The sequence below is a fragment of the Pinus tabuliformis genome, chromosome 6, assembly GCF_031772625.1.
Source record: "Pinus tabuliformis cultivar Carrire ecotype Pingquan chromosome 6, CPIR1, whole genome shotgun sequence".
NCBI classification, from domain to species: Eukaryota; Viridiplantae; Streptophyta; class Pinopsida; order Pinales; family Pinaceae; genus Pinus; species Pinus tabuliformis.
In genome coordinates this window covers 1040687602-1040711590 of record NC_142292.1, presented here as the reverse complement: position 1 = coordinate 1040711590, position 23989 = coordinate 1040687602, and the positions used below count along the sequence as shown (strand labels likewise).

At 39.5% G+C, this 23989-nt stretch overlaps 1 protein-coding gene across 1 annotated transcript in view; it reads right to left on the bottom strand.

Annotated features, from left to right (window-relative positions):
- Positions 1–7749: 7749 nt before the first annotated feature.
- Positions 7750–23989, bottom strand: part of LOC149262541 (mitogen-activated protein kinase kinase kinase NPK1-like) — a 65022-nt gene continuing 48782 nt past the window's right edge. Inside the window, exons 9-17 of the mRNA XM_089424887.1 lie at positions 12101–12201; positions 11785–11824; positions 11626–11685; positions 11340–11389; positions 9815–10040; positions 9475–9711; positions 9045–9364; positions 8795–8862; positions 7750–8524 (exon numbers count right to left, since the gene is read on the bottom strand). Of these exons, the coding sequence (XP_089281013.1) occupies positions 8421–8524; positions 8795–8862; positions 9045–9364; positions 9475–9711; positions 9815–10040; positions 11340–11389; positions 11626–11685; positions 11785–11824; positions 12101–12201 (1206 nt within the window). The 3' untranslated portion in view covers positions 7750–8420. The remainder of the gene's footprint in view (positions 8525–8794; positions 8863–9044; positions 9365–9474; positions 9712–9814; positions 10041–11339; positions 11390–11625; positions 11686–11784; positions 11825–12100; positions 12202–23989) is intronic.

Genomic DNA, 23989 nt, shown 5'->3' with positions numbered 1-23989 from the left:
TTTTGGGTCTATCAATTTTCACTTGGATTCTAGGGAATCTGCGTTGCTCCATGATGTGATGTATCTGTCGGGGTTGAAGAAGAATTTGGTATCAATATCTACTCTGGAAGACAAAGGGATGAGGGTTGCCTTCATTAAGGGAAAGGTTCTTACTTGGCATGTTTGATCTTTAATGAGAGATGCATTCACATTGGGGTCGAGATTTGAAGGACTTTATAGTCGTTGGAATACCTCTTCTAGCATTGGTCCTTGATATTAATCATCTAAGCGAACTATGGCACCAAAGATTGGCCCAACTACATTATGATTCTCTTCTGAAATTGAATAAATCGGTCTCTGGAATTCTCAATGTTCAAGACCAACATGGAGTATGTAAAGGTTGTGCCAGTGGAAAAAAGACAAGGGGACCATTCCCCTCTAGAAAGAATAAGATGAACAACATCCTCCAACTCATTCATTCTGACATATATGGACCAATGCCCATACATTCTATTGGTGGCCATCTCTACTACATCACCTTCATTCATGACTTCTCAAGGAGGACATGGTTATATTACTTGAAGTACAAGGTTAAAGCATTTGAAATGTTGAAGGAGTTCAAAGCTTTGGTCGAAAACCAAATAGGGAAGAAATTTAAGATCTTCATGTCCAACAACGATGGAGAGTACATTTTGAATGAGTTCATTGATTTTTGTAAGAAGGAAGGTATCAAGAAAGAGACAACTATGCCTTACAATCCCGAACAAAATGGAGTGGCTGAAAGAAAGAACGGGTCTATTTTAGAAGTCGCTTGTGCCATGCTCCATGATCAAAAGTTGTCGAAGTTCCTTTGGGGAGAAGCAACGAATGTTTTCGTATATGTTCAAAACAGGGTGCCTCATTGAGCATTGGACAACAAGAATCTCGAAGAAGTATTCACAAGTGTCAAGCTTGATGATTTTCATCACTGTATCTTTGGCTGCCCTGTATATTTCCATGTGCCAAAGAACAAAAGAAGCAAGTTGGAAACCATGGGAAGAAAAGGTATGTTTGTTGGATATTGTGAAGATTCTAAAGCATTTAAAATATATATTCCTAGTCTAAGGAAGGTTGAAATTAGTAGGGTTGTAACATTTGACGAAGATGTTACCCTTGGGAAAGCAAAAGGCCTTCCTCCGCCTCCTCCTGAGAAGAAGAATGGTGATATGGATATTTTAGATGGTCCTTCTATGTCTGAATTTGAGAGAGACATTGTTGATGATCCCATGGACCCCTGGTACCTGCATGGCTTCGTGACACATTACAGGATGACGAGAGATGCATTCCCATTAGAAGATCATTTAGATAAAGCAAGAAGCCATGCAAGTACTAGGGATATGTTGCAGTCATAACCACTATGATTCAAGCAGAACCTCCCACCTTTGAAGAAGTCGTGAAAGAACAAGTCTGGAAGGATGTTATGGCCGAAGAATATGGATCAATTATGAAGAATGACATATGGGATGTTGTTCTAAGACCAAAGGGGAAACCTGTGGTGACTTCAAAATGGTTATTCAAGATCAAACATGGAATCGATGGAAGCATTGAGAAATATAAGGCAAGGTTCGTGGCCCAAGGATTCTCCCAGAAAGAGGGAGAAGATTATGACGATATATTTGCACTTCTGGCTTGATATACAACCATTTGTTCGATAGTTGCTCTTGTTGCAATTCAAGGATGGACGTGAAGACAACATTCCTTCATGGCATGTTACAGGAAGAAGTCTACGTTGAGTAGCCACAAGGATTTGAAGTACATGACTGAAAGTCAAGTGTTTGCAGTTTAAATAATGCATTGTATGGTTTGAAGCAATCCCCGGGGCATGGTAGGCCCGCATAGACAATTAATTGGTGAAGTTGGGATTCACAAGAAGTAATGTCGATCCCAACCTCTACTGCAACGTAGTCCAAGGTATGTCATTGATTTTGGTTTTATACATTGATGATCTATTCTTGACCATTAGTGAGCCCCTACTGATCGAGTGTAAGAGCGAATTAGCCTATGAATTCGAGATGAAGGACTTTGGCCTCATGCACTACTTTCTAGGCCTCGAGGTGTGGCAAAGGCCCGGTGAGATTTTCCTTTCACAAGGAAAATATGTTGTGAAGTTGTTGGAGAGATTTGGAATCACAAAATGCAAGTCCCCGCCCACATTGATGGAAATGAATCTCAAAAAGTTATGTGGAGAGGTTGCAAGACCCGATTTGGCGAATCCATCTGAGTATAGACAATTGATTGGGGCTTTGATGTTCTTAGTGAACACCCGTTCAGACATATGCTATGTAGTGAACACATTGAGTCAATTCATGACCGAGCCTTTCCATGCACATTGGATTGTTGCCAAACACATTTTGAGATATTTGCATGGAACGATTTCCCTTGGTTTGAGATATTCTATCGGAGATGTTCGGCTTCATGGATATACCGATGTTGACTGGGCAGGAAATGTTGTCGACAAGGAGAGTATGTTTGGATGTTGGTTTAGCCTTGGATTTGCCATGATATCTTGGATGAGCAGTAAGAGGAAGTTTGTAGCCCTAAGTACCATCGAGACAGAGTACATTGCCTCTAGCATGGCTAGTTGCAAAGCAATTTATTTGAGGAAACTCTTTGGAGAGTTATTTGAGAAGGTCCTAGACATTACAGTGATATATTGTGACAACAAGAGTGGGATTCATCTAGCAGAGAATCTTGTATTTCATGGCGAGTCCAAGCACATAGAGATATGATACAATTACATTCGAGACATGGTGTAGAGAGGAGCCGTTGGACTCCATCATATATTGACAAATGAGCAGATTGCAGATATTCTCACCAAGGATTTGCCAACAGGGAAGTTCATGGTCTTCATCGAGCATCTTGGACTGATGGATGTGACCCCTCCTGATAAGGGGCATCACCTATTGGGAACACTCAGTCGGCTCTTCCCTGCTGTCTGAGCTCCCAGGAAGAGGATTTGAGATGGAGGGGCTCCTAGGGTTGAGGGATCTCTAGACAATAGAGTATCACCCCTACCTATTACCCATAGGATCGAAGATGTTGCTCCCCTATATTGGCTTATGCAGGGAATACCCAACTGGGATCATACCCACAAGCTAGGCTTGGGATTTTCGCTCCTCGTCTCGCTACCGGGTTGAGAGAGAACTTGGATATGTGTAACCCAAGTTGATTATGATGCAAGTGTTCTACCCATGACCCTTGAGGGTCATTGTTGGGAAGATCGGGGAGAAATAAGATGGATGAGATATAGTACTGATCAAAATATAGTGGAAGATGTTAGCTACCCTATGCTATGACTCTTATTGCTCAACATAGGGTGGAAGATGTTTGCCCCCCTATGAGATGATATGAGGTGAAAGTGTCCCATAGGACCTTCAGCATTGTCCTAAGAGGGTGGTAGTTAATGCTCCCCGACAATTCTTCTTCTTTAGATTCGAGAATGTTTCAGTAGATAGAGTTGAGCAGAAATGAAACATGATATGACGACACAATACGTATGATTATTATATGATGTAGTTGAAATTTCTCCCTAGCTGAGAGGGAGTGTTAATTTCACAACTCGGTGACAAATTCCAACCATGGGACAAGATTCCTCTTTTCGAGAAGACCAATTTTGACTATTGAAGTGTTCAATTTGGACAAGGGAAAGTGTATTTGTGAAGAAAAGCCCACATGTGCACAAAAGGTCAGGTCAAGAAATTGGACACGCTTGGAAGCCTATAAATACAATAGACCTCAGCTCATTTGGATATCACCAAGTATCGTCTTCTTCTCTTCTTCATTGTTTGGTTCGCACAGGTTTGAGGTTGGGTCGCATAGATTGGTTCATACAAGTTCGAGATTGCAGGGTCTGAGGCTCGCACGTGTTTAGTGTTTTGATTTCCAACCGTGGGATTGACAAAGGCAAATTTCGGTTACAACTATAGCCACGCAGTCTAATCCGCGTGGTTGGAAGCCCTCAACCGCACGCATTACTCTCCCTCCATGTAGTTAAGCTCTTGGGTTGCAATTTGACCATGGTTGACCACAAGCAGGACAAGTTGACACTGATCAGTATTGATGCTGGGAACATATTTCTTAATGTTGTTAGGTTAATTTTGTTGGATGATTTTATATTGCCTCATTGTACTCTTTGTTGAACATTTTATAACAATCTAATAGAAGAATTACAAAGGGTTTTCCCCGTAGCGGGTTTTCCCCGTAGCATTGACCGAAAATATGATGTCTCTTGTTGATGTGTTGGTTGTCGCCTTTGTCATTGCATTTACTATTCTATCTTCAATTACTGTTGATTATTGGAAATATTAATTATCAATGAAAGTTTGTTAATTGAAAATTTGAATTCGGCTAAAGTAATTTATACAACATAGAGCAATGTGAAAATTTAACAAAACCAGTGTCATGTTCTCTAACAAACACTTTGTCCCAAAATTTACCATACCTTTACACTTGTGTTTCGCAAAAAGAAAAAAAAAATCAAGAAGATCCCTAATTACTATTTAAATGGCCTACATCTATTCATACATTTAGCATTACATTAATTGTACTTCAATCAAATTTAGAAAACTTTCGCCCATATTGTTAGATAAATTGTAATATCATCATAGGGAGATATTGGAAAGCCTTCCATCTTTGAACATTATAAGCACTCGTTCTACAAAATGTCCATTTTGTTCTTTGTTGTGTCTTTAATGCCTAATTGGAATCTTAACAATTATAGGCTACACTACCAAATGCCTTGACCATTAGCCACTATTAGTTGTCACAATGTTGCCATGGTTATTCAATTTTGTATTGCGCAAGAGTTATGTTTCCACAAATAACTACTCTTATCTCATGTCATGCCTTTTCAAGGTCCTTGTAATCCAGGGCTTTGAAATTTCAATGCCTAATATTGGTATAGAACGAAAGTTGGGCTTGCTAACTATTCCTCATCTAATGCAATGCACCCACGTGTCACATTTATGGGACCTTGTAATTTGTGAATGTATATTTTCCAATGCCCAACATTGGTCTAGAATAATATATTATCGCAAGTCATGGTTGTATATATATCCATTGCAAGATGCCAACTTCACTAGCTCTTCACATCCCACTATGTCAACCCTCTTATACCATGCACCCTTATGTTGCAATTTTTAAGAGACTTTGTAATATGGGGTTATAACTCCCATTACCTACATTCATCTAGATTCAAATACTACTTTAATTCATGATTGCATACATATACAATGATGGGATGTCATCTTCATAGGCTCTACACACAACAGTGTGGTCGCAATTTTGGAGCAACTAGGAGTTGTGATTCTCCTTGCAACAACCACCTTGAATCTACATTTGGAAACATAGAATTGCATGGCCCTCAATGTGCCACAAGTTTATATTGTGATTGTATCCAGAATTTTGTAGTGTCCTTGTAATCTTCTTTTAACCATACAAAGTCATTCTACAAATAGTCATCCTTTGCAAGATTGTAAGGCCCCATATTATAGTGACACTTGGCTTGGCTCTTGCAACTATTATTCATCTATGGAATTCTTTGTGTTTCTAGAATCTCCAGGTCTGAAATTTTTATGGAGTTGCAATTTAACCACAGATTGTCTTTGCAATCTTCCTTTGAACTTTAAAAAGTCATTCATCAAATAGTTGTCCTTTGCAACATTGTAAGATTTTGTATCATGGAATCACATGTCTCATCTTGGCTCTTGCAACTACTATTCATCTATGGGATTATCCATCTTTCTGGTTCCCTCCATATGTGCATCTTTTGTAGAGTTGTAATTAACCACAAACAGTTGTGGTTCTCTTTGCAACTATGTAACTCTTTTTTGTACTATACAGTGCGGTTGGACGCCACAACCTCGATCCTATCTTGTATGTAATTGTATGCTTCTAGACACCAAAGTTTGTATCGTGATTATATCTAAGATACCAGAGGTTGGCCTTAGTTTTGACCTATGTTGCCAAGAAATGTGGATTTGGGGACAGGTACGTCATTTTTTGAAACAAGGTGTGTGGGTTCGTTGAGGGTTTATTATAATTTTTATATATAATATATATAAATATTATATTATATAAATTATAATATATATGAATTCATATGTTTTTCAACTTTAAACAAGAAAACTAAAAAATTTATGATTTAAACTTTAAATATTTAAACATGCACATCATTGAACATTCAACATTCACAATGAAATTTCAAAATTTTTAGTTCGATATCAAGTGCAAATTGGAGTTTACATATTAATAAGAATCATGATATACATCCATTGTCATATTACATTCAAAATTTTCCTTAAAGACATCTCCAAACAAGAACTAGGAAATTTTAAAATACTAAAATAAAAAGAGCTAATAGTGAACAATGGCTTCCTCAAGCCATGTCATCAGCGTCACTCAAATCTTCAGTTAACATGCTCTCCAAATAGGAATCACTTTCATCTTGAGGCTCTTGCTCATCCATAGCAACTGGAGGTAGCTCAATAAAACCATCTGGTTGTATCTCTTCATCCACACACATAACATCATCTGTGTATTGGTCCCATCTCTTGAAAGGACCCTCCTTGTACCAAGAGTCTTTTCGAGATATGAGACGAAGTGTGCTATGAATGTACACTAAGTTTTTTGTCTTCTTTGAGCCCAACCTATTTCTCTTCACTGAATGGATAAAGGCATAAGTACTCTAATTCCTCGCACAAGATGAACTAGCTACCTAGAATATTAAGGGAGGCCCATTAAATAAATTTAAAAACTAAAACTAAAATGAACCCCAAAAACCCAATTTTGGGGTTCCAAGTACCCATCATCAAGGTTCTCCGTACCCATCAAGACAAAAAAACCCAAATTTTTTAATGGAAAACCCAGTTCTTCATAGAAAAACCCTGTTCTTATGCATTCTTCTCAGAAGCACCCGTACCCGAATCCAGTACTTGGGGAAAAGAACCTGGGACGGGTTCGAGATCCCCACCCCCGGGTTCACGAACCCGTGCAACATAGGTTTTGACCCATACAAAGCTGCCTGCATTTTGCAAGTCCTTCATCTCCACGAATCAATAATAAAGATTCAATTCTTCACATCAAGTTGGTTATGTGAAAACATTTTTCTGTCAACTGCTGTGTTTAACAAGCAGTTTTTTGTGCTTTTTGACGAACACTTTGTCACGAGAAAAAAAAATCAACCCATTAATACATAGTACTCAACCCCACTAATTTATGTAATAATTTATTAATTTACTAATGAAGTTGAGCCCTTTGTTGGACATGAATTCACCTGATAATATATTGTCCACGCAAAACATTTTTCCATTTATTTCCAACCAAAAAACAAAATTGTTGACTGCAATAAATTATGGTTGCCAACGAAACAGAAAATTGAAATTTCTTTCATGAATGAACAGGAATAGCAATGAGTTCACACTTTGTTAACTTTGGGCCAGTATCACAACCTACAGCTACACTGCACTGTTGCATTTTCTGAATTATGAAACATCATAGTCAACTTCTTTGAACTATTAAGGATGGACATCAGAGACAAACCTCTTTGATAGTGTAATCATTAATTAAATGTTCTGTCAGAAAAAGGTACAATCACTGGAATAGACTCCCGACTCTCATCATGAGGGTACTTATAGTTGACTCTCTGTAAAAGTCATGTATGTTCAAACTTCTGAAACGCCAAATGGCCAAGGCTCCTCAAGGAACTACAAGACACCATATGTACATCGAATATAGAAAAATATGTTCTACAATGTAGAATAACCACAAGATGACCATGCCTATATAATAGTTGGCTCTAGTTGGCTCTCCCTAAAGAGCAGTTATATTAGACCTCTTGAAATGCTGAATGGTTTATGGCTCATCAAAAAACTGCAAACCACTGTAGGTACATAGAATAGTAGAAATTTATAATCTACAAATGTCGAATAACCAAGATGGTCATGCTAAACAGCTTACTTTAGTAGAATATTATTTTCTTATAGGATCAGTTGATCTGGAAGTTTTGCTTTAACAAGAAAACCCATATTGCCATGTACTTCTACTCGTTTGCATTATGGATGTTGACCATACGCAGGGAGCACCAATTGCTTACATATCACCAACCGACATCTCAATTTATTCTTCGTACATGAAAACTCTTCTCTTCAGACCTGTTCATTTTACGCTACATTTGTGACACCCAACATGCAGGGTTTTGAAAACCTTTTTACCATGGTGTTTCTTAACATCCTTTATGTCAAACTTGTGTCACAAGTCAAGGCGGACATTCATCCTCTACAAATGTTCTAATACCAGCAAACATGCCGGAGGGTTGGCAATTCCAATGACCAATAATCTCAATCTGCATCTAACTGAGTTAGTTGAGATGTATTTCAATAATGACCCCCTGAACTTAACAAAATTTACTTTGTAGGTGTAGAACAGGCTGATCGACCACTGGGGCGCTGGAGCAATTTATTGGGTGAAGATGTTTTGCCTTTTGCTGCAAGACGCTTCCTTAATTCTTCTGCAATAAAACATTAAAGGAAGGGATGAGTATAAAACATAGTAGCATAACCCCAAATTCAGCAAGGGACCATAATATCGCAGGCATTATAACAGGCACACTATAACAAGTAAACCATCCACAAAAACAAATGGATCCATTTAAAAAAAAAAACAGCATAAACAAAAGTACATGGTTTCTTCTCTTTATCCAGCATATCGACATCATTTCTTCATAATTCCTTTCTCTGCATAATATTTATTAGAAAATCCCATGAGACAAAATGCTTACCTCGTCCTCTCTCAAGCTCTTGATCAAGTTCTTCTTTCCATTTCCTTTCCCGTTCAGAGGAGCTTAACCTACAACATCAAAAGAAGAAGAAATTGACATAATTCAATCAAATGATAGCGTTTGGCCATTGTATAGTTTTTGGGTATATGCAAAGGGACTCAAAAACAAAACTGAAACCAACTAGATGTGTCTTAGTGATGAAGATTTTGTATCGCAGACATGATTCTAAAATTCTAGCTCTGAAACATACCTGGGACTTGTTGATCCTTGCAGAGTTTCTTGCCGAAGTACTCCTGATTGATTTAGCTTAGGCGATGTAACCTCGGCTAGTGGAGTGCAACCAACACTAGGTGAATCTCTTGCTGGACTACCTGGACTTATATTTGCCTCACCATCACAGTTAGTCATGGCAAGTGATGACCTGCCACTAGCTTTAGTCGGAGATTTAGATTTGGTCAGCCTTGGAGTAGAAACACTATTATCAATATCATGTTCTCCACTTGGAGCAGCATTAATTGTGTTGTAAAATTCCTCATACAGAGGGGTTTGCAATCTCTTCAATTCTAATGCCTGTTACATGTAAAAGAATGTTTTGAAATTTAGTTGTAGATTATCAATTCAACTGCTTCGATTGAAAATGAGCAGTAGATTCATATGCTTAAAGTAAAAAAATCCGATACCTTTTCATCCAGGAAGGCTCTAATCTTAGATTCTGTCACCTCATCGTCATCATCATATTGTGTTAAGTCAGGTTGGAAGCTGAAATTATCCGTCTCTTTTTCAGCTAGATCACGATGACCAGGTGGCTCTAGCAAGTCATAATCAGGCTCTTTTGAGGCCATGCCAACCCCATGTTCATTCAGCTTTGATCCCCAGTGATCTTCCATCCCTGATGGCTCATACATAGGATTGAAGCTCTAAAACAAGAGAAGAGAAAATGATTATGGTTGAACCTTAATATTTAGGAGACTTATTATGTTCACAAACAATATAGGACAGTAAACATCAACTAAAACCAACCTTGGTAAAGCTATCTTCTCTGATAGAATCGAGTCTTACTGAACAATTCAAGTCCTCCACACTTGTGTTATTCCATATACCCTTGCTCATATTAGTCTCCCAAATAGATTTTAAATTTCCCTGCTTTTCTGAGAATTCTCCTTCAAGAGATGAATACCTGACACTATCAAGATTTGGCATGTCTTGCATGCTACTCTCCATACTTGGTATGGTATTAATCATACAGCTGCATTTCAAAGAAAAAAAATACGACTGTTTTAAATTCATGGGTATGGGTGCTAAGCTGATTTAAACCACCAATCCACTAAAAAATGCAGACATTAAAATGTATATTAAAGATTCAGAAGGTTTAATGAATCCACCATCCATTACTTCCTGTTAATTGAAAAGAACAAAATTTAAAAACTAAAGAAGCATTACATTGATTCAGTCTTGATAACATCAAGAACGATGTAGGCTATACACAGAGCTAGAAGCTAATTCTTACATGTTGACTTTTCTGGCCTAAAGTGGGAGGACTCAGACTCAGGTTGACTTGCTGAGACCTTCAACTAGGAGTGGACTTGGTACTCAGCCTTTGACTTGGTGTCAACTTGACAAAATTAAAAAGTACACAAAATATTAAAAACATAGGACTACACATACACACAGATGCACATGAATGTAAAAAAATCATTCACGCACCAAATATACAATTTGGCTGATTAGTGATTTATATAGCATATAAAGGTACAAAATAGGAAAATATGGAATATCACATCCAGATACATATGTAAGATGCATAAAATTAAAGTTCTGAAAAAGTAATTGATATACAGGGACATAATATATAAACAATAAGGCTCTAAATGGTCTCTAGAGTCCAAAAATCATCAAACTATAGTCTAATCAATTCCCCTCTAAAATCAGCTCCAAGTCAATGCCAATCAACACCAAATCGTCTACAACCACTGCCAACCTAAGTATTTTCAACACCAAAGAGTCTAGACTCCAAACAGAAATGAGACGTCGATTGTGGTAAGAAAGGTGAAGGGGTCTAATTGTAAGGCATGATTGATATTTAAATAGATGAGGCTTTCTGTTATTTTTTCAAGCTTAGGCCATGCATTCAAAGTGATACACCATCACCTGACTTACACTTGGCCAAGCAAGTCACTCTTTTTGGGCCTTACTAGGCTGAGCCAGACCAAGTTGGCTGCTTCATGAACCAGACCAGATTTACCCAAAAAACAGTCTAACTAGTTCAAATCGTTCTGACTCACCCATATCTAATAACACTGGGAGAGACCATTATAGTCAACTATAAACTCTCGGTTGTAACACTTTATGTAAACCAAATGGATTTTAACGCAATATAGGCAGCAACCCCTCACCCAAAAAAACAAAAAAGATCAAGAATAAGAAAAAGAAACATTAATATGAGGTTCCTTCGTAGGCAACCCCATAAATGCCTTACTTTTTTACATTTTTCTATAAATCCAATATAAGTTCTACTAAAATGAAGAATATAAGAAAGTCTACTTACGAATCCCTGATATTTGCACCTGATTTTCTAAGAGACTTGATAGAGCGGCCCTGAATTCCAAGAAGAAGAAATAATCAATCAAAACAGCAATGTTTCATTATTTCTCTCATCTTCTCTGCTCAAAAACATATAGTAGTATTATGTAATGAAAACACACTCTTCTTTACCTTTTTCATGGCATATAATTTTTACTAGTTTGTTCACCTTTAGGATAATTTTTGATAACTGTGGCTTTTTAATAAAACAGAGGTAAAGCTGAAAATGAAAAAAACAAGTGACTACGGACCAAATTAGAGGATTGATCGAGAGGTTGTAAGTCTGTGTAACCACCAGTGAGAAAGGGATGCTGCAAAATCCAAAATAGCTCTAACATTAAAAATTTCTGGTAATGCAAATGCGGTAATCAATCAGTTAAAATTTAACTCTGAAAACCTAAGAGGAATACCTTAAGTAACTGGGTTGCAGTAGGTCTTAAATTTGGTTCCCTGCAACGAATACATGATAAATAGGTCATTGAGACAACTAATTCTCCATCTTTCCAATCTTGAAACAAGTGCAAATTTTGGCTGAGGATATACAAAATAGTGTTCATAGCATTTCCCAAAATGGAAATTTATCTAAAAAGGAAACTCAAGCACTTACGAAAAATCTGTGTGAAGTCTAAAACACTAAAACATATACCCAATGATGTATTGAGAATTAAAATAAAGAGTAATGTACATAACAAAAGATCATAGTTTTTAAATCATCAGTAAACATACTTTTCTAAGCATTTCAGTAAAAAATCTTTTGCTGGTGGTGATAAATGATCTGGAATTGGGGGATGTGACTTTGTTGTCCCGATGTGAAATAAAGCAGCCACCTAAAATGCAACACATTGACATTAGTAATGCCCAAAATGCATTCAAAAGAGAAGAAAGAAATAAAGTAAAGAATATAGAACTTTGGAAGATGAACAGCATGCTTGACTGTAAAAGTATGAAATCTGTGGCAAGAAAAGAGGAAAAAGTAAAATATATATATATATTTCAATGGCACAATTTGGATTCCTAGAAGGCAGGCAGATACATGAGCTATTGGGTCTGCAAAGGAAACTTTGCACACAATAACAGGAGAAAATGGTCTTTTTTCCTCGCAATAGACTTATACAGGTGCCCTATTTGTCCCCTTCTATTTCTTCTAGTGGCAGAAGGCCTAAACAGCATATAGAAGCATAGAGAAATAGGATAGGAATCTAAAGGGAGTACATGAGGCAGATGGTATAGAGGTAACTCATGCCCTTTTTGCAGATGATATCCTCAATTTTTGGAATGGTTCTCTAAAAAAGGCCAAGACATATGAACAATTATCGATAGTTTTCAGTTCAGCTACAGGAATGGAGGTAAATCAGAAGAAATCAAAGATCTTATTCTCCTTAGTGAATCAAGGAAAGGTTAGGATGATAAGAAACCTTCATGCCTTCGAGGTTGATGCTTTTTGAATCAACTTTTTGATACTTGGGTTTTCAGCTTAAGCCAAGGGCCTATATTATCAATGAATGGTAGTGGGTCATGGACAAAATGAATGAAGTAATTGAAATATCGTGTAACAGATGGCTTTTGATTGCAAGGGCACTTGTCCTATGGAAGAGAGTCCTGGAAACAATCCCCGCCAATTTGAAGCCCCTCACTCATCTTCCAGAGATGATAATCACAAAACTAGGAAGATTTGTTGTGGGTTCTAAGTTCTTATGGTGTGGGAACAAGGGGTCAAATGGCATTCCCATGAGTAGGTAGGAAAGTCTGTCCACCCCCGAATCAATAGATAGGTGGAATTTAAAGAAGGTAGTTTACGTTCTAAAGCAATTGCAGCCAAAGGGGTTTGGTGTGTGATCTGGGAACAGCGCTGATGGCAGAGCATTCTGCAGAGGAAATACATTTATCCTCTTTATCTGATGGATCGGATAAGATCTTGAAAGAAACACTTCCCAGGTGACTCCTTAGTCTAGAAAGTTTTCGTCTTGGCCATTGACTTCGTAGGCAATCACTTGTGCTGGAGCCTAGGAAATATGGAATGAAGGGTCAGCAATAATAATGGCAGAAACTTGGTTTAGTGTGGGAGAAACTTTCCAAATGACCATGGCAAGGGAGTCCTTACACCAGTAAAACATTCATCATATTGCAGATGCACATAAAGGATCGAGTCAACATATTCTGCACTCATGTTGGTTTAGAGCAGAGGATCTCAGACTGGTAGGAAACTTCATTCTGTGATGGTCAGACTACAGATCACAGTTAGTAACTACAATCATAAAACTAACTGATTCCCCAGCTATGCTGAGATGGGGACCAAACAAAGACTCGGGAATATTCAATACATCTTGGAGATAAACTCACATTTCCTGCAGAATCATGCAGAAAACATTCAGCAGTAGTGGAAGACAACTAGGAAGCTGAAGGCTTGACCAAAATCCAAATTTCTTATGTGGCACAGGACAGAGGAATGTTTACTTTTTCTTAGAACAGCTAGAGTCGGTAAGCCATCTATTCCTTCACTGCCATTTTCGAATAGAGGTCTGGAGTTATGTTCAGGGATCCAATAGGGTGATTAAAGACTGATTTGATGCAAATTTGGAAGAAAAGGTTCAATCTTGATTTCAGGCTATGTGAAGCAAACAGAAGTTGTGGCCTGGTCTCTCCGGTTAGCCAGAGAACAATGATATCTTCAAAGGGGAGGCTCTTTCCCCTGTGCAGCTTTATGACAAGATGAAACACACCCTTCCACTTGACATTTATTGTTTGTAGATGATGTTCTATTGTTCTATTTTGGATCAAAAAGAGGGGATCGTTGCTTCAAGAACATATCACACCCTTACAATAAGGCTAGAGGTAGGGAAAAATGAAAATAAAGGAGAATAAGTCTGTAGTTTATACAGTTGCTTTGGAAGGCATTCATGAGTTAGTATCGAAGAATGTTTTCCCTTTCAACACTCAGATATGTCATAAGGCGTTAAATATATGGGCTTTACTCTTAGGCCTAATTGCTATGAAAAGACAATTTGGTACTGGCCACTATCTAAATCTGAAAAGTACATCTCTTTGGTGCAACAAGTGGCTCTCCAAGGGAGGTATATTGGTTCTACAGTTCTACTAAAATCAGTGCTAGAAGCACATCCAGTATGCTAGCACAATCTAGCTCAAATACAGTAATATCCCCAAATAGAGATATTGCTAAAATAAACACAAATCTGAAACTATCCTCTGAATTTTATCTCTAAATCAAACTCCAAGCACGATGAATGATTGTAGCGCAGAAATGATGATGTGCTATGGTCTCACAAACCAAAGCTCTTCCACCAAAACAAACTAGGGGGAGCCCATATGTCTCTCCAAAACCAAGGATACTCAAGGTTGTCAAACCTTAAGCCCAAAATTGCAGCAACATAGAATAGAAAAATCACAATGTATATCTTACCCAGTTATCAAAGTGACCTCCTTTAATCAACGATGGAAGTTGAATTATCCATGCAAGACTCTACCTTGAACTTCCATGCATTTCAGTTAACTAATGGTGAACTAGGATGAGATGGCCATGTGCATGGCTAGGGGAGTACGCTTGAGTTCAACTGAAGTAGAAGTGGAGAGAAGAAGCATGTGTTTAGTCTAGTGGAGATACTCTTATGTCAAACTGTTATGAAGTGGGAGAGAAAAGCATGTGCCTAGTTAACTGGACCACATGCTCAATTATCTCCCCATGCATGCATGTGTTGTAGTTAACTCCAAGAAAAGTGCCAACTCATTCCTAAATTAGTGCATGTGTCCCAGTGGTCTTTAGTTCACTCGTGCATGTGCTCCAAATAACTCCCAATCATGCTCAGTCTTATTCATACGCATTAATCCTTGTGCATGCACCCAAACTCAATGTGGCTCTGTGTCCTTTTCCTCTTGGGTAAGCCAAGAAAAGGACATCCTATCTGCTGTTAGTTTTCCTAGTTTGAGTTGGGGACATTACAGTCCTCCCCACCCAAAGAATGCTTGTCCTCAAATACATGTAGATCAGGATGCTTAAGAATCTGCTACCCTTCCCATGTTGTGTCCTCCTAGGGCAAGTTTTTCTATTTGATGAGATATTCAGAGATTACTTTATTCCTTAATTGTTTCTCCCTTACCTGCAGAATGGTTTCTGGAATAAGTATCAATATATTTTCTTCATTGAAATACATTGTGAATCTTGCTTGTAGATGATAGCTTCAACTCATACGCTACTTCACCAATTCTCCTAGTCACCTTGAACTGCCCATAAAAATAGGGGTTCTTCTGTTCTTCCTATGCAATCTGGATATTCTTCTTGAGTGTATTGAGGTTATCTTGGTTCTCTTTAGCCAACTCAAGAGCTTTTGGAGCTCTAGAATCAGAAAAGACCAAATCCACAAATGTAGAAGCTTCATAACCATACAAGATTTTGAATGGAGCCATGTCGATGTACATGTGATATAGTGTTGTAACAAAATTCTGCTAAATGTAACCATTATACCCATATGTTTTGTTGTCTCGACACATAGTTCTTCAAGTAGCCCTTGAACCATTTATTAAAAATTTCAGTTTGACCATCCATTTGAGGATGATAACTAGTGCTATGATCAAGTTCTGCTCCTGCCAACTTCATCAATTATTGCCAAAAAGTGCTAATAAATATGTGGTCCCTGTCACTTACAATCCTCTTAGACACACCATGAAGTCAGAATACATGTTCAAAAAATAGACCAGCAACTTGTGGAGGTTTAGATTCAAAAGGCATTAGCATGAAATGAGCATATTTAGTAAGCCTTTCCGCTACAACAAAAATACAATCCTTACCATTTACCTTGGGCAGCCCCATGATAAAATTCATTGATATTTGTTCCCACTTTTGGTTGGGAATAGGAAGTGGTTGTAGCAGCCCTGCAGGGAAGGAAACTTCCACCTTGTTTTGTTGGCATTCTATGCATTCCCTCACATGATTGATAACATCATCCTTCATACCCTTCTATGAGAAACTTTCACGAACAAACCTATATGTATTAAATAACCACGGTGACTAGCAAGCTGATTGTTATGAACAGCAATTAGAATTTTGTGCTTAAACTTACTTTCAGGCACTAGGTAGATTCTATTCTTGTAATAGATGATGTCATTCATCACTTTATATCTTCCATCATCAATTTTACTTTCTAAAATATCATAAGAATGATGATCTTTTGCATATTCTGCTAGTATGTAATATTTCCAAGACGCTGAAATCACTGAAAGTGAGTAAAACAAAGGATTTCTAGATAATGCATCAGCAACAACATTATTCTTCCCCTTGACGAATTCAATGTCAAAGTCATACCTTTGTAGCTTACTTACCCATCATTGTTGTCTCTCATTTAATTCTTTTTGCTCCATGAAATACTTGAGGCTATTATGATCACTCACAATGAACTTGCTTCCCACAAGATATTGACGAAACTTTTCAAGTGCATGCATGATGGCCAACATCTCCTTATCATATGTGGAGAATCTCCTTTTAACTTCATTCAATTTTCGGCTTTCGTAAGCAATGGGATGCTTGTCTTGCATCAAAACAGCCCCAATACCAATACTTGACGCATCACACTCAAGCACCAAAGGTTTATAGATATCCGATAAAGCCAACACAGGGAAAGTACTCATTACCTTGTTAAGATGATCCATAATTCCTTGAGTCTCATCCATCCAAACAAAAGCATCCTTCTTGGTCAAATCTGTCAAAGGAGCAGTTAATGAAGAAAATCCCTTCACAAATTATCTATAGTATGTGCACAGAACAATGAAGCCCCGCAATTGTGACACATTCTTTGGTGGTGGCCAATCAAGTATAGCTTGAATCTTCTCTCGATGTGCCTTCACACCACCTCCCCCAATGACATATCCCAAATATAATAGCTTAGTCATGTCAAACTCACACTTAGAGGCTTTTGCAAAAAGGGAACTAGTTGCTAATATACTTAACACTTCATCAAGGTGTCAAAGATGCTCTTCCCACGACTTGCTCTATACTAAGATGTCATCAACGAAAACTGGCACAAATTTCCACAACTACTTGTTGAACACATGGTTCATGCAAGACTGAAAAGTAGTTGGAGCATTTGATAACCCAAAGGGCATCACCAAATACTCAAAATGTCCAAAGTGGCACCTGAAAGTTGTTTTGTGCACATCTTGCTCTGGGACTTCAATCTAATGATATCCTAAACAAAGATCAATTTTGGAGAAATAGATTGCTCTAAGTAACTCATTCATTGGCTCATCAATATGCGGAATAGGGTTACTTGTTCTCGATGGTATTCTTATTTAGTGCATGATAATCAATGCACATCCACAAAGCGCCATCCTTTTTCTTCACTAGGACAACAAAAGAAGCAAGAGGACTAGAGTTAGGTCGTATATGCCTTACACCCAACAACTCTTAAATAGTCCTCTCAAACTCATCCTCCATTTAGGATGATATGAGGGATCTGTAACAACTGGCTTGTTGTCCACAAGCTCAATAACATGCTAAAAACCACAATCTAAAAGTAGGCCATGCAGTAGATTTGAAAACACCACACTATGCTTGTCCAACAAGCCTTGTATGTCCACATGATACCCATGTTGTCTTGTATCGATAGACCTTTCTGAAATGAAACGTTGTGCTTCCCACTTGGCCTCTAAATGTTGAAAAAATCTCTCCATTCTCTTAGTTGTAATGATTCAAGAGGCATCTAGAGTTGTTAAAATTGGCAACTAGACCCACACTCCATGTGGGTCTACTTATTTATGGCAGCTGATATTTTTCTTGGATTCCTCTCGTCGAGAGGTGTAGGATTGATCTAAAGATCATCTGATTCTGGCATGTATTCATAGAGATATGAATTTATTTGTGTTATGTGACAATTCGTGAAGGTCGGCCAGCAACCAAATTACCCCCATCTATCCTCAACGTTTTACTATAAATAGAGGTGGCCTTCAAGTCATTTAGTCACTCATCTCTTGTGATTTCTTCCACTCCACTCGTTTGGGTTTTGGTGGAAGGAGAAGTCACCAAGAGTATACATTGCCCTAGAGGGAGTGCCCTAGGCTCTACGCTTCCCTAATGTAAAAGTCCAAATGCAGTCAATGAAGTAACCTTAACGTTGTCTTGGAGGACAGCCCTTAACATGGTCATGGAGGAGTCTAAGAAAGGTTCCTATGCTATCCTAAATGAGACCTTTCTACGCAGCAAGGAGAAGCTTATATACATTGTTGTAGTCTTCTTCTCACACAGTTAGTCGCAGTCCTAATGAGAGGATATACCCTAGCCGCAAATAATAATGAAGGCTCTTCGTTGTCAAGGAAGGAGCTCTATAAACGTTGTCCTAATAGAGGATGATCATCACATTGATAAGAAGGCTTATCGCAGTCATAGGGGAGACTTTAACACAAGTAAGGAGATGCCCTAGGAGCAGTCACAAACTCGTATGTGTGGAACAGGTCTGGATACATTCTTGAATGGATCTGACTTCTTGTTGTCAACCTCAGCATCAATGATAAGTTAACCTCGCATGACAAGGAGCAATATCCTATCTCGGCATATGTATAGGCAGCATACCTGTAGGTGTTGTCTTGTCTCACAATCAAATGGATGGAGCAGAAGACCTTAAGACCTGTAACAAGAAGTAGTATAGTCTCGGCATAGCTACAGTCTTGGGTGTAAGATCTCGATGACTAATGCAGTCATGGATGGAGCAGAGATTCGTATTATAGAGGACAGTTTAGGATGTCCTTCTCAAAGGTTTGATATCTCGGATGAGGTACAGTAAGGTGCCTCTGCTATATCATATTTACAAGTTACAGCTAGCTGCTTTGCTAGGTTGCAAGCCATAGCAAGCAGCGAAGGTTGTTCCATGACAGTATTGTAGTATGCAGCATGAATGGTGCAGCAGAGTGATGATGACGTGCAGCATGTTGGGTGCACCATTGTAATGAAGTGTTGCATAGTGATGATAGGTGCAGCATGGTGATGGAATCACCTTGGAGAATCAGTGGAATAAGTATGCCTTCACTTGAGTTTAGATATGCAGTCCTTATCATCAGAACTATTGTGTCATCTTCATGGTGAAGATCTCAAATGTCTGATCTTCTACCTTGTCAAGTCAAAGTGTTGACTTCTAATATATATGTACTATCTCTCTCTCTCTTTGCTGAACTATTGAAGAATATAAGAAGAATTGATAAAGGGTTTCCCCACATTGGGGTTTGTCCCTAGCTGGCGCCACATCTTGTGTCCTCTTGTCTTGGCTTGTCTTCTGCAATTTATGTTTATGTCCTATCTGTATTTTATTATCATGCTAAATGTGATTGCTAATCTGGAATTAATATTGAGCTAATATGGAAAATTGAAATACATTTGCTCAAAGCATAGAACATACCTAAAATTAACAAGAGTGAAGCCCTGTAATACCACCCTCGTACCATCTACTATGAAAATTGCATAGTCTTAAAGGTCGTAACAAATAGACTTATTGAATTCAACCACTAAACATTTGTTGTAGCAGCTACAACCACCCTCCAAAATTTTGCCTTAGCCTGTTTTGGAGCCTCCCAACCAACCTTCATAGCAGTTTGCCTTGCTTTGTCAAGTCCTCAAGCTTCAGTGTCTTTCTTGCTCAAAGGCAGCCTGTCGATCACAGTTTGATCTTTTCCCTTCACAGGTTGCTCACCCGGACTTGGTCCAGTTGCAGGCTGAGTAGCTTCCCCTTGAAAATTGTGCATTTCTGGAGGGCAACCAGCCTTCCCTCCAGAAATTGCACAATCCTCTCTGACAGCCTGCTACGCTCCAAGATTACGCAATCCTGCCAGCCAACCCTCCCAGCAGGATTTGCGCAAATTTTCCCAGCAGCAGGTTGTTCAGCCAGCCCAGCTCCCAACCAGAAATGCGCATTTTTCTCCAGCAGTCTCTTGCATGTGCAGCTGAGTTGACTGGTTACCTCCGAGACCGAGCAAAACTGACTTGCATGCATGGGCTACTTCTCACAAGGCAGGATCCAAAGGCATCCCTTGTTTCAAGGATCTATGTTTAGGGGTTGGAGGTTACATGCAAGGATCATTTCAAAAACCTCCCACCAAGTGTCACTTCCCCTAGATTTGTGGCATGCATGTCCCAACCCCGATGTTATCAAAACTCATCAACCGGATGCTGCAAAGCTTATTCCTCACATCAACCTTGTAGCTCTGACATCCCACATCACATCTAGGAGCAGTCGGCACATTTAGCTCAGCTGTTTTGGGGTAAGCTCGCTTCCCATGCCTTGTGCTGCATTTATGTTGCTTTTTGTGTTTTCACTTGTGGGAGTATTGTTTGCTTGATTTATTTGAACGCTTGTTGTCGTTTACATGTATACTAGCTTGTCCTAGCTCTGTTTCAGTTTTCGTTGTTATCTCACTGTTGTCGCATGCATGAAACTGTTTTGCACAGACGTTCACCCAACCGGCGAACTGCCTCACCCACATGCATGTTGATCTTCTTGTTGAATCTTTCATACATGTTTTGCATGCATTGTTAATCACTTTTGTTATCACTTCGTGTCGCCATGCATTCATTGACTTGCTTTCAGTTGCCCGTCGGCGAGTCGGGCCAACCTTGGCCCGGGCTCTACTTTCACCAAGGCTGCATTGCACAATCTGGGAAAGGAAGGCTCACCTTCCTCTCCAGATTTGCGCATTCCTGCCCAACACTGGCCTCCAAGACTGTTTTGCGCATTTTTGAAGGACAATGGATGCTTGGCCCAAGAAATTGCGCAAATTTGTCCCTGGGCCAGCAATTCTTCCCAGCTACAATTGCGCAATTCCCAGCAGTCAGCAGCCAAATTGGACTGTGCATTGCGCAGTTCCAATAGTCAGTCAGTCTCTCAGCTGCTCGGACTATGCCTTGTGCAGTCTTGGCAGTCGGTCTCCCGACCTCCCAGCCGAAATTGTGCAACCTTCATGATCATTCACCCAAGTATGTTGCAAGTCAGTTCTCATGTTCATTTTGGTTTTCAACTAACAGATTGCTTGCTATGAGTGTTGCCATGTCTCTAGGTATCGTAGGTGTTCATCTGCCTCTCAGCAGTATAGGTACAATGGTTTCCAGGAGAGCAAAGACAAAGACACCGTTCAAAGCATGCTTGGCGATGTAGTCGATCAAGTGTCTATGAGCTTGCCTACTCACAAAGACATCGAGTTGTTCGTAGACAAGGACATCAAGCAGCAACATCACAGTAAGCAGCATCATGAACAGCAGCTGAAGGAAGCATACTGAATGCAGCAAATGCAGCGAACGCAGGAGGACGGTTGTTGACAACATTGAAACGGAGCAAAGTTGCAAGATCAAGCAGATCCACTAATAATGAAAGCAACTTTGGAGACTCAAGCTATGAAGTGACGGTGCGACATGAAGATCACACGAAGGCAGAAGATGGAACAAAGAAGGAGTTGCATGTGTTGAAGCAACAACTCAAGAAGAACATGGAGCTCAAAAGACAGTCCAATGAGTTGCAGCAGGAACAGGAACAGCAGTGGCCGCAACATGCACTCACGGATGAAACTGTGCCAATACAAGTTAAGGATCTATCCCAGCAACTGACATAGAACAAACATGGTGAGCAGTGTTGTTGATCGCATGCAAGGGATCCAGCAGCATGCATGTCGTTGAGCGCACGCATGCAATCCAACCCATTCAACACACTCACCAAGGTGAAGACAAGAAGCAAGTCCAACTGGGGTTGAACATGTACTTCGGCAAGTTGATGCGCATGACCACCAGCACACACTTGAAGATTAGCATGGACATTATGCATCAGTGTGTTGTCAGTTCAGCCGCACCCAAGAAGACCATGCGCATGTTAGCAGACGAGTTGGATGAAGGGGCCGAACCAATGCACCGGTTGCAACGGAGGCAAGAGTTCGCTTCAGCAAGATGTCACCATGAGGTGCATGCACACCATCACGGACGACCAAGCTTGGCATCAACTCACCACCTTCACCATCACAAGCATGTCAAAGAGTTGGTCTCATCACAGCAGACCGAGTGTCAATGATGTCTTGCAAGGCTTGCTCAAGCCATGTTGTCTCACATGAGTACATGTGCATTGTAATGTTGAGTCAAGTGTAAGTCAGGTGTCAATAGTTAGATGTAACAGCCATAGAGTAGGTGAAGAGTCATGAGGGTAGTTGAACTGTCACAAAGGGAAATGTCAAGGGTCACCCTACCCTTTGCTATAAATAGTCCCTCATAACTCATTGTAAAGGCTTTTGGTCAACCAAGCTTCTACTAAGACTATCTTGAAGAAAGCGTGGACAGTATTGTAACGCGCCTTGGCTTCTCCACTGCACAGAGCCAGTACATCTCTTTGGAGGAGCAGGTGGATGTGGTTGTAATGTTCCACTGTTGGGGCTAGCAGGTTTACATGGTGTATTGTATGATTGTGACTTACACTTCTTTAATAATAAGAGCCAGCACATTTTCATGCATATGTTGTTATTGTAGTTGGACTGTTCTAGTTGCCTTAATGATATATGTCGTTTAACTTACGTACTTGTATATGAACTTATTTGTATGCAATTATATGAATATTGTTGTTATTGTGTTGCATATTTTGTTAATGTTGTCATCGTGTGTGTCGACTGCTCTGTGTTCCTACCGAGTTGGGACTGATCCCTTTCAACCTAGAACTCACCTTCACCTTCCTCTGCCTTCGTAGAGTTGGAACTTCTCGTACACATTCCTTGACTCTCTGCATCAGTCAGACCCTTGCTACTAACAGAGTTATCTTACTTGCCTCTGTGCAACATCGCGGTCAAGGCATTAGCTTACGAACCACTACTGGGACTCCTACACAAAATGGTCTGAGGTCTAATTGGGACTTCTTATCGGGGAGATCCCCTTGACATGTTAGCGAGTCCAGTAATTGCCCAAAGTTATACTCAACTACGGAACATGATGAATACAATGTAACAGTGGGCCACTTGTTGCCCGCACCTGAAAATCATCATGCTCCCCAACTTACAAACCTCGCTTCTTCACATAGGACAAGTCAATGAAATCGTGTGTAGCCCCACTATCGATTAGCAAAACTCATTATCTGTATATAACGCCCTTTACTCTAAAGGCATTATAATGAGGAATGGTAGTGAGGGTTGCAAATGCACCTTCTATCTAGTCCAAATCATCTGAGTGTTCATCTGTACCTGTCTCTCCATCCATCTACTCATGTTGCTCATCAGGAACCTATATCTCTTCTGACTCATCATCATTAGGCTCCTCAAAGACCTCAATCTAGTGGGCCTTGCCTCTATTTCTACACTTATGTCCAGGAGTCCAAGGTGCATGACAGTCAAAAGAAAGCCTTTTTGGTCTCAACTCATCCCTTGAATCACGAGGTGCACCACCAACTGGCCTAGACATCTCACCTATAGGTCTATTATACTTTGGCTTCTTGTCCTTCCTCTATGGCCAATTTGGCGACAAGGGTCTATGCGAAAACATGCTAGGAAACCTAGCAAGTGGTGGATAACTCCATATTCCTTGCACGTTTAAAGTATCCCTCAAGGTTGATGGATTAAAAGCTTTGACCCAACCCCTAAGAGGTTCTATGAACCAAGAAATCAATC